Below are 10,717 nucleotides of genomic sequence, written 5' to 3'. Positions count from 1 at the left end.
GCAGGAGTGGCTGTGTCCAGTACATAACAGAAGTTGGCTGGCTCTCCACGGGCAGGCCGGGCCAGGTGGGTAGGCTGCCTGGCTTCTTGCCAAACTTACCCACCCAGCCCCTTGCCCTTCTCCCACCAGCCCATGGCTGGCAGGAAGAGCAGTCTGTTTTCTGGAATCTGGACGTGCAATTGAGAAATGCGGAAAAGACATTTATTAACGAGCTATAAATTAGAGGTGGAAGGGGGGGTGGGAGGAGCCAGTGGTCACGTTTGTGGCCTCTTCTCTTTCTCTCTGTCCTCCTGGGCCTGGATTCGGAGCTCCTCCTCAAGGCGCTCCTTCGCTCGGACCACCTGGGGAAGGAGTTACAAACAGCTAGGTAGGGTGGCCTGCATAAGATGGTCCAATTCCAGCTGTGAGTCCCGGACAGCAGGAGGCAGGTCTAGTGCCTGGGGACTTCCCCCTAAAAGGAGACAGCCCAGGGCATATGGACTGTCATATGGGATCTGAAGCTGCTTCTAGCAATCCACCAGCTAATGGTCCTCTTCCCTCAAAGTCATGGCTGTTGGGAGGGCCACTGTCCAGGCTGATGCAGGGCTCAGCCTGACAGAACCCAACAGCTGAGGCAGCCAAAAGGAGTGACAGTTTAGGGGGTCTCCCTGAGGTTGGGGCACCAGGGAAAGGCCCACACATCTTTCTACCTGCCAAGCCCTGAACTACCTGGAACATGGCTTGCCCTCCTCCCAGCAGCAAACACTACTCACCTTTGACTGCAGGTAGAAGGAGCCGCCCACAGATTTATCATTCACCTTGAATAGGTGTTCGTACTTCTGCAGAGGAGGGGAGACGGTGAGAGGTGTGCAGTCTCTGGGTTACAGAGGCGGGGGAAGCTAGGAGATGACAAAGAAGGAAAGCAAAAGGGCTCGATCCCTCCGCCCTGCATGCCTGAAACGCCACACAGGAAGCCACTACAACCACTAAGGGGCAGAAAGGTGAACAGGTACCCACGGAGGGAGGGGTTTGGCTGCTACCACCAACTGCTCAATATCCCTGCTACTGCCTCCCTTGGGCCTAAAAACTAACAAGGGACACTGGCTCCCACAAGTCGGAGTCCCAGCTGGCTGTACCCCAAATCTACCCTACCCCTTCCTGCCAGGCCTCCTTTACTCTTACCCACGCTGCTGGCCTGCCCCCCACCCCCACCCCCATTTCTGGTCTGCTTGTCTCAGATCAAGCCCAGTGGCCTCACCTTCTGGATCTCCTCGGGGTTCAGTTTGGAGACATTGAGAATCTGCTGTGCCTCCTGGAGGCTGAGGCCGGAGAGGTTAGAGGCGGCTGCAGACTGGTGTCCGGCACGTCCCCGGGCATCAGCTGCTGCCCGGCTGGCTGTGTGAACATGTGGGTTAGTGCTCAACCCTCAGCAGCCCAGAGCTCACCTGGCCTTCCATGTAGGTGGCTCACCCCTGCCAAGTGACACATGGAGGCAGAAGTGGCCAGAGGGCATTTCTCCAGGAGTGGTTTCTTTTTTTTGGGGGGGGGGTGGTGGTGGTGGTGGTGGTGGTGTAGTGTTGGAGGGGTATTGAAGTGAGGACAGATTTGCTCCACTAGGGGGCAGGGTCTAGTCACCAAACCTGGAGCCTAGTCCCCAGCCTAGACCACAAAGATTACCCTGTCCCTCTTCTCTCTACTGCGCCCTCATCTGGGCACTTAGAAAGTTGGGGATCTTTAGGCTAAGGGGAGCAGAGCGAAGTTGTGGCAAGAGGAGGCAGCAATAGTTCTGCCCACTGGTTACCTAGGACACCAAAGCAGGCTGCCTCTGGTGACCACTTCCTTTTCAATGACCCTAGATTCAGAAGCCCGTACACTTTTACTTAAGGGATCAGAGGGCTTTGCAGGCCAATTAGTCCATGTTGGACTCTGTCTTAAAAGCAGCCAGAGGGTATAGTTGTGTTCCAATAAAACTTTATCTACAAAAACAAATGGCTACATAGGCCAGTTTGCCAACTCCTGCCTGTATGCTCCTGTCAACCAGGTCTCTCTCTCATGGGAATGCTTCACAGTCCATCATTGCCCCCAACCATGGGAAGTGCCCCAGGCTACCCAAGCTGCCAGAACCCCAACCCACAGAAATCCTGCATTCACAACTGGCCCAGCATGCAGGGCCCATTGCTATGGGGAAAATCTGACCTGGGCAGGAGCTCCCACCCCAGGGGGAGACAGGGGTCAGGCTTACCTGCAAATTCCTGCCGCAGGGCCCGGGCAAAGGCTCTGCCCACCACCTGCGCCCCCATCACAATGATCTGGGCCAGGTACTTGGCCTGTTGGCAAAGCAGGCATTTGGTTAGCAGGCTGCAGCCCCCAGAGGTGGCACCCTGGAAATGGCTGCTGAGTGGCCCCCAGAAAGTTGAGGTAATAAAACACAAAACGGCAGCCACAGGCCTTTTCTTTCTTTTTTTTTTTTTTTAAATATATTTTATTGATATTTGACAGAGAGGAAGGGAGAGAGATAGAGAGTTAGAAACATCGATCAGCTGCCTCCTGCACATCTCCCACTGGGGATGTGCCCACAACCCAGGTACATGCCCTTGACCGGAATCGAACCTGGGACCTTTCAGTCCGCAAGGCGACGCTCTATCCACTGAGCCAAACCGGTTTTGGCACACAGGCCTTTTCTAATGAAAAGCTACTTTGGGTGGCTTCAGGCGTTCATGAGGTAGTAGGTGAGGGATAAACCTGACCAAGTCCCCAGAGGTACACCACTTGGCTTCTCCCTTGGCCTCTGGAAGAGGCAGATAGCAGCCAAGGCAAAGTGGCTGCAGGGCACAGAAGCCACTGGCTTCAGGAATAATACTGTGGCCAGGAGCCAGAACTAGGGCCAGTCCCAGACTCACCCACTAACTCACTTTGGCATCTAGGCCAACGAGGGCACTTTCTGTGTTTCTGGGACCGGCCCTAGTTCTGGCTGGTCCAACCTTCATTCTACTGGTGACATTCTAATTTTCCCAACACTATTCAAGTGTTCTCCATTCAACATAACACAGCAAAAACTCTGTACCTTCCAGGAGGGAAAGGCCATGAGGCAGGCATTTAGACAAACACATCAAGGACGAAGTAATGAGGGAGTGCAGGGCTGTTACGTATTCCTCCACAGGCTCACTCACTCACTGAGAGGCAACATTTAGACTACAAAGATATAAGGGCCCAACCCTGGCCGAGTTGCTCAGTTGGTTAGAGTGTTGTTCCTATACTCCAAGGTTGTGGGTTCAATCCCTGGTCAGGGCACATACAGACAGGGGTCAACCAATGAATACATAAATAAATGGAACAACAAACCAATTTCTCTCTCACCTCCCCCTCCCCCCCTCCCCCTCTCTCCCTCAACTCAATCAATCAATAAAATAAAGTAAGACGCAGGGGCCCCTGTCCTTGGAGCTCCCACACCTCCAGGCCTTGCAGGGAAATCCTCCGAGGCAGTGTCCCACCCTGAGACCACAGGGGGTCCATGCACCACAGAGGCAAGTGGGGAGTCTCATTAAGCATGTGACCAGAGGCATGGATGGAAACCCAGGAATGAGATGGAGCTACTAGAAGACAATAGTATTTCTACTGGGATGGGTTTTGAAGGGCAGGTAGAATTATGATGGGGATACTGGGGCTTCCTAGGCCGAGGGACCACGGGGAGCCAAAACTGGGAGAAAGCATAAGAAATGTCCAGGTAGCAGCCAAAAGCCTAGGGGACCAGGAAGGCAGCTGAGATGGGCAAATGTGCAGATCTTACAGTGAACAGAGATTACATATAGCCTGCCCATGTGAAAATGACTGTGTGTGAGAGATGGTACAAACTTGGTAGAGGACACCTGGAGAATGCTCACTGCAGGTCAACACTGTTCATGGGGCACATCCAAGTGGTTTCCCTTGTTCTTTGTACTTTTCTGTCTTTAGATTTCCTATCAGTCAACAAGTATCTAAGCAAGTAATCTAAGCAAGAGTGACAGGCACCACGCCAAACACATTCTGTTTATTGTGCTATTTATTTTTTATTTTTAACAAATATTTTTATTGATTTAAGAGACAAAGGGAGAGGGAGAGAACGATAGAAACATCAATGATGAGAATCATTGGTTAGTTGCCTCCTGCACGCCCCCTACTGGGGATCGAGCCCGCAACCCGGGCATATGCCCTTGACTGGAATCAAACCTGGGACCCTTCAGTGCAGGCCCAAGCTCTATCCACTGAGCCAAACCGGCTAGGGCTATTGTGCCATTTAACCCTAACAACTCAAGACACTGAGACATAAAAAAATAACAAAAAAAAGAACAAAACAAAAAAAGACACTAAAGCACAGAGGTATTTAGAGACCAGCCCAAGGACACACAGCTAGTATTCAGGGGAAGGTGGGCAAGGATCCCAAAGCCAGTGCTATCAGCCATGGCATCCCTAGGATGCCCATCTCACACAGGGTTCTGGGATCTGCAGGAAGGGCAACAAAGCAACCTGACAAGAAGCAAGGACCCAACCCAGAAGCCAGAGGGTCTTGTCAGATTCCAGTGGAATCCAGACTCCAGAACTGGCCTCCCTTGAACCTGCCCTTCCCTAGTAATTCTGGGCCATTGTCAGGAATTAATAAATGGAAGTGGTTTTGGACTTCACGAGTGGGTGGAAATTTCATAAGCCCTGTATTTCACACCAGAAACCAAAGCTCAGTGGAGACTCCTGTGATCAGGGCTCCAGCCAGCTGCCTTGCAGGTGTGAAGACAAACAATGGACATGCTATTGACTGGGAAGCCTCACCTGACTCCCCAACCCCACCTAAAGCCACTCTCAAGTGGGACAGGAGGCTCTGGGATGAATTGCTGGTCCGGTCTGAGTGACAGAGAGAGACTGACAGGCCACTAGGTGACTCCAGAGGGTTTCCTTGGCCTGGCACCTTCAACCTTCAGAACATACCCTCCTTTGCTGCCACATGCCTGAGTGCAACACCACTGTATCACCTTGTACTCTGCCCAGGGTAGTAACTGTTGCTAAAAAAAAATGAATGCTAAGAACAAGGCTGTAATGGGCAATTCCCCCTACCATCCCCTCTAGGCTTCAAACCAAAGTGGCATGGTGGCTCCATGGTTCCAGCTGCCAGAGCTCAGTGGCTGCAGGGAAGGCTGGGCTGTTCTGCAGTTTCCCAGTAGCTAAGGGAGCTGCCTGGTCAGCCGAATTAGAGTACAAGGTTCCCGGGAGAGTCAACTCCCAGGGGAGGCCGTGTGGTCTAGTGGTTACACAGGCAAGCTTTGGGATTACCCGTGTGCAAATCCCAGCTGTGTGCCCTGGACAAGTTCTCAACCTCCCTGAGCCTCCGATTCCTCACCAACAATGGGACTGCCATAAGGATTAAATGAGGTAATGTGCATAAAGTGCCTGATACAGAGCCTGATGACACAGTAGGTGATCAATAAGTGTTGGTTTTCATTTATTACTATTAACAAAACTTGACAATGGCCAGTCACTATGGAGTAACAAAGCTTCTCCCAATAAAGCAGCTCATTTAATAGATTCTCTACTAACTAGAGAATCTAGTTACTCAGGGGAGAAGGCTGCAAAAAGCCAGGGACCTCAGAAGCAATGTGAAAGCACAGTGAGAATGCTGCTTTGGAGCTGGGCTGACATAACCTGGAATCCCCAGCTTTGCTTCTTTTTTTTAAAAAATATATTTGTATCAATTTCAGAGAGGAAGGGAGAGGAAGAGAGAAACATCAATGATGAAAGAGAATAATCGACTGGCTGCCTCATGCACATCCCCAACTGAGGATTGAGCTTGCAACCCAGGCATGTGCCCTGACTGGGAATCAAATCTTGATCTTCTGGTTCATAGGTCGACACCCAACCACTGAGCCATGCCAGCCAGGCCCCAGCTTTGCTTCTTGTTAGTTGTGTGGCGCTGGGCAAATTACTCAACCTCTCTGAATTTTTTTTCTGTTTACTTATTGATTTTAGAGAGAAATGAAGGGAGGGGTCAGGGAGAGAGATAAACATCACTTTGCTGTTCCACTTATTTACACATTCATTGGTTGATTCTTGTATGTGTCCTGACCAGGGATTTGAACAACCTTGGCGTTTCAGGACAATGCTCTAACCCAGTGGTTGGCAAACCACGGTTTGCGAGCCACATGCGGCTCTTTGGCCCCTTGAGTGTGGCTCTTCCATAAAATACCACGTGTGGGCGCGCACGTACAGTGCAATTGAAACTTCGTGGCCCATGCGCAGAAGTCAGTTTTCAGAAAGGAGATAGACGAAACAAGTATACAAGACGAGTGTGGATGGGAGAGTTGGAAGGAGTCAACCTCAGCGAACGTACCTCAATCAGATTGAGGACGTTTTTAGCAAAGGCCAGCTTAGGAGTACCCTAATTAAGTTAATAACAATGTACCTACCTATATAGTTTAAGTTTAAAAAATTTGGCTCTCAAAAGAAATTTCAATCGTTGTACTGTTGATATTTGGCTCTGTTGACTAATGAGTTTGCCGACAACTGCTCAACCAAAGGAGCTATCCAACCAGGGCTGAATTTGTTTTGTTATTTGCAAAATGGGGAGAATAATACCTTCCTCACAGGAGAGCTGTAAGACCCTCAGGAGGCAATGCACATAAGACCAAGAGGACAGACAGACAGTGGCAGGTCCAGAGCAATTCAACAGCTGCCTTTGCTTCTGGACCAGGTCGTACTTGGTGTTGAATAATCTAGAGATCAGAGGTATAGCCAAGTCTCTCATCCATCTATTCAAGACCCAGACACCTGCTAAGCACCAAATGTGGGTCAACTACGCTCAGAGCTGCAGATTGACGGGGGAGCAGAGTTCTGCCAACTATAGCTACCACAGGTGATGAAGACAGCCACTGGCTGAGGCCTCTCTACGAAAGCCCATAGTCCACAGACTGACATTTGGGCCTGAAGACCCTGGGCCAGAGCAATTGGCTGACACAGCATCCAACTTCAGGCGAAGCTGACAGTTAAGGAGCAGAGGTCAGAGCCAGGATTCCGAGCCTGGGACCCACTGTGGACAGCACACATGCTTTCTCACCCGGGAAGCATCCTGGCCTAATGCAGGACCAAAGGCCCGCAGCTGGGGGTGGGAGAGCACTCAGGAATGTGGTTTATCCCAAATCAAGTGCATCAACAAGGGAGCCTGGCTTTCAGACAAACCATGTGTAATGTTTCCTTCAAGGAACAATTCCAGGCCCTCAGGTTGGTGGGCAGAGACAGCCACTGAGATTCACCCCTTTCTTTCAAGGATGCACTGAGATAGGAAGGGGCTCTGTTCATACAGGGCCCCTGCAAACAGCTGTTGGTATCACAACTAAGCAGGAGGGAGGTCAAGACCACAACTGTCCAATTTACCATGGTATGTGTGGGCCTGGTCTGTGGCTGGCGCAGCAGGTGCCTGATACATATTTGAATGAATGTGACATTTAACCAAGACACCGTCAGCTCTGCTTTGGGCAAACTGAAGTCTCATAATCTCTAAGTCCCCAGACAGAATTTCCAAATGCCCCCCCACCCCCTCTGCTGAAGGAGGGCTCCAGCCTCCCCTGAAAATACACACAACTCTCCACCAACACCGCCTGCAAATTCAGTCCACTCTCCAGTTCGGTCCAGGTACAAATGACTTCTCTGGTTTCTTCTTCCCTCACCTCTCTCCACCATTCACTCCTACTACATCAGCCCCTCTACTTCTTTACCTGAAACCTCTGCAGCTCTGAATTCACACACCACATAAGTCATCCTTCTAAAGTGGGCAATTCAGTGCTTTCTAGTGTATTTAGAGTTGTGTGACCATCATCACTAGTTCCAAAACATTTTCATCACCCCCCCAAAACAAACTCCGTACCCATAACCTTGAATATCCTCCCTTCCACTCCAATACTGTCAAAATCCAACGGCCTTCAAGACCTAGTCACGTGACCCCCACCCAAGTGAAACCTTCCCAGTCTCCTTCCATTTCTACCTTCCCATAGCACTTGTTCTTGTCCTATTAATATATTATCAAGCTGTCTTAATTGACAGACTGGCCTACCTTCTCCTATAGGATACAAACTCCTCCAGAGACACATTTTACTCAGCCCTTGAGGGTGGCTCAGAGTTACATGTGGGAGCGAGGGCTCATCATAGGGCCCCAACAAATGGCAGTGACCATTACAAAGCAGGAATCATGTGATGGGAAACAGCAAGTCTTAGGACACAGAAGGAGAGGTGCCATCTCAGACACTCGTGGGATGAGTGACCCTGGAGGAGTCAAACATGCAGAGCTTCAGGTTCCTTCTCTTGTGAAATGGGGACAGTGAGAAGCACCGACTTCTTTAAGAATTACATAAAAATCAAAAAGAAAAAAAAAAGAATTCCATGAAAATCTACTTAAAGCCTCAGCGCAGGGGCTGGCACTTGTAAGCTCTTCTGTTATTCTTACCACTTTCAGTGAAGAAGTGTTTCCTCAAACCCTGCATCAATCGCTTTGAGACGGGGCAGAGCTCAGGACCCTGTATTTTTTTAAAGTATACATTTTTTAATTTACTGATTTCAGAGAGAGAGAGGAAAAGGGAGAGATTTGTTGTTCCACCCATTCGTGCATTCACTGGTATGGGGACGACGCTGTAAACAACTGGGCAGGACCCTGCGTTTTTAAGGGGGTCCCAAGTGCCCCGACGGAGCCGGCGTGGCCCAGGTGTGTGGACCGGCTCCAGGTGCCAATGGTACCGCAGAAACACCGTTTTCAGCGTCGCCGGGCCTGGTTCAAGCCCCGGCCAGTTCTCCCACTTTATTGTGAAAGTCTCGGAGCCGTTTCGCCAGCTTCCAAGTGGGGACACTAGCAGGACCGCACCAACAACTAGTCCAGGACAGGGCGGGGGCTCGCGTGCCGGGCTCAGCTCCGCCTCCGGCTGCTCGCACATGGGCTGGTGCACGGCCATCGCGTCCGCGGGAGCCCTGCCTTCCAGCCAGTCGGCTCTCCCCGGCTCCGAGGCCGCCAGCGCCCGCCTAGGTACCCCCAGGTGCGACGCCCTTGGCCCCGCTTCCCGCCGGGCACGTAAGGGGAACTCGCCGCCCTCGCCCCGAAACGGCCTCCTCCGCCCTCCCACCCCCGGGCAGCCCCCGACTCAGGCCTCACCATGGCAGCCGCTCTGCCTCGGGAGCGCGGGCTCCGTCTTCCACGCCTCGCGGCCCCGGCTCAAGGGCGGCCGGCAGGTCAAAGGTCGAAGAGAGCTATGGAGAGCGCGTGCGCGACGCCACGCTGGGCATGCGCGTAGCCTTGATCCAGAGGGGCGGAGAGTCAGTGGTTACGCAGGAGACCTGGGCGAAGTTGGGGGCGGGTCCTGCGTCGCGCTGGGCTCCGGAGGTGATCCCCTCTGGGACCACGAGCTTATCCCGGGGCGCTAGGAGTCACCCAATACATGGGTCAGAAGTGGGCCAATTTTTTCCCTTGATTTTGCCAAAATATGTGGTACTAAAAGATAAGCAATAAATACACATCACCCGAACATAAGGAGTTTGATACCAAGTTCTCACAAATATTTAAGAAAAGAGAAAACTTCAAAATAGGGCTCATTCCCTCCTTCAATTCTTTGCTCAAATGTCACCTTCTCAATGAGGCCGTTTTTTAATAACTGATTTATTGAGATATAATTCACATATACAATTCATCTTTTTAAAATATATATTTTTATTGATTTCAGAGAGGAAGAGAGAGAGTTAGAAACAACAATGATGAGAGAATCACTGACGGGCAGGACCCCCACTGGGGACCCAGCCCAGAACCTGGGCCTGTGCCCTTGACCGGAATCGAACCCGGGACCCTTCAGTCCACAGGTCGACACTGTATCCACTGAGCCAAACCAGCCAGGGCCAATTCATCTTTTTAAAAATATATTTTTTTATTGATTTTTAGAGAGGAGGGAAAAGATAGAAACATCAAGAATCATTGATTGGCTGCTTCCTGCACAACCCCTACTGGGGATAGAGCCTGCAACCCAGGCATTTGCCCTTGACCAGAATCGAACCTGGGACCCTTCAGTCTGCAGACCGATGCTCTATCCACTTAGCCAAACCGGCTAGGGCTACAATTCATCTTTTTTAAATGTACAATTCAATGCTTTTTATTTTTTCTTAATCCTCACCAGAGGATATTTTCCCATTGATTTTTAGAGAGAGTGGAAGAGAGAGGGAAAGACAGAGAAACATCGATGTGAGAGAAACACATTGGCTGCCTCCTGCACTCGCACCAACCAGGGCCCAGAAGGAGCCTGCAACCGAGGCACATGCTCTTGACCGGAATCGAACCCGGGACCCTTCTCTCCGCATGCCAAGGCTCTATCAGCTGAGCCAAACTGGCTAGGGCCAATGCTTTTTAGTATATTCACATTTACAAGCTCCAGAACATTTTCATCATCCACCCTCCCCGCCCGCCCCCCCCCCAAAAAAACCTCACCATTAGCAGTCACTGCCCATTTGTCCCTACCCTTGGTGACCACGAATCTATTCTGTCTCGGTGGACTTGTGTTTTGGAAGTTTCATGTAAATGGTATCATATTATATGTGGCCTGTTGTGTCTGGCTAAAACCTCCATTCTTTTTTGAAAAAAACATTTTTATTGATTTCAGAGAGGAAGGGAGTGGGAGAGATAGAAACATCAATGATGAGAAAATCACTGATTGGCTGCCTCCTGCACATCCCCCACTGGGGGATTGATCCCGAA

At 50.8% G+C, this 10,717-nt stretch overlaps 1 protein-coding gene across 1 annotated transcript; it reads right to left on the bottom strand.

Annotated features, from left to right (window-relative positions):
- Positions 1-187: 187 nt before the first annotated feature.
- On the bottom strand, positions 188-9,216 carry PAM16 (presequence translocase associated motor 16). Its single transcript, XM_070413095.1, has 5 exons — positions 9,134-9,216; positions 2,222-2,306; positions 1,238-1,374; positions 753-818; positions 188-341 (listed from the first exon to the last, which is right to left on the bottom strand). The coding sequence occupies exons 1-5, from the start codon at positions 9,134-9,136 to the stop codon at positions 255-257; spliced, it is 378 nt and encodes a 125-aa protein (XP_070269196.1). The 5' UTR covers positions 9,137-9,216; the 3' UTR covers positions 188-254.
- Positions 9,217-10,717: the final 1,501 nt, after the last annotated feature.

This window comes from Myotis yumanensis, unplaced genomic scaffold (assembly GCF_028538775.1).
Source record: "Myotis yumanensis isolate MYYU_CA2020_CCGP unplaced genomic scaffold, mMyoYum1.0.hap1 SCAF_4, whole genome shotgun sequence".
Taxonomy (NCBI): Eukaryota; Metazoa; Chordata; class Mammalia; order Chiroptera; family Vespertilionidae; genus Myotis; species Myotis yumanensis.
The sequence above is the reverse complement of the archived record's forward strand: the minus strand, read 5'-3'. Positions and strand labels throughout refer to the sequence as shown.

Excerpts from the sequence above, each read along its gene's own strand:
- PAM16 (XM_070413095.1), bottom strand. Across the intron at positions 1,375-2,221 it reads CCTGCGGCAGGAATTTGCAG|CCAGCCGGGCAGCAGCTGAT; the intron begins GTAAGCCTGACC and ends ATGTTCACACAG. Across the intron at positions 819-1,237 it reads ACCCCGAGGAGATCCAGAAG|AAGTACGAACACCTATTCAA; the intron begins GTGAGGCCACTG and ends CCTCCTCTGCAG.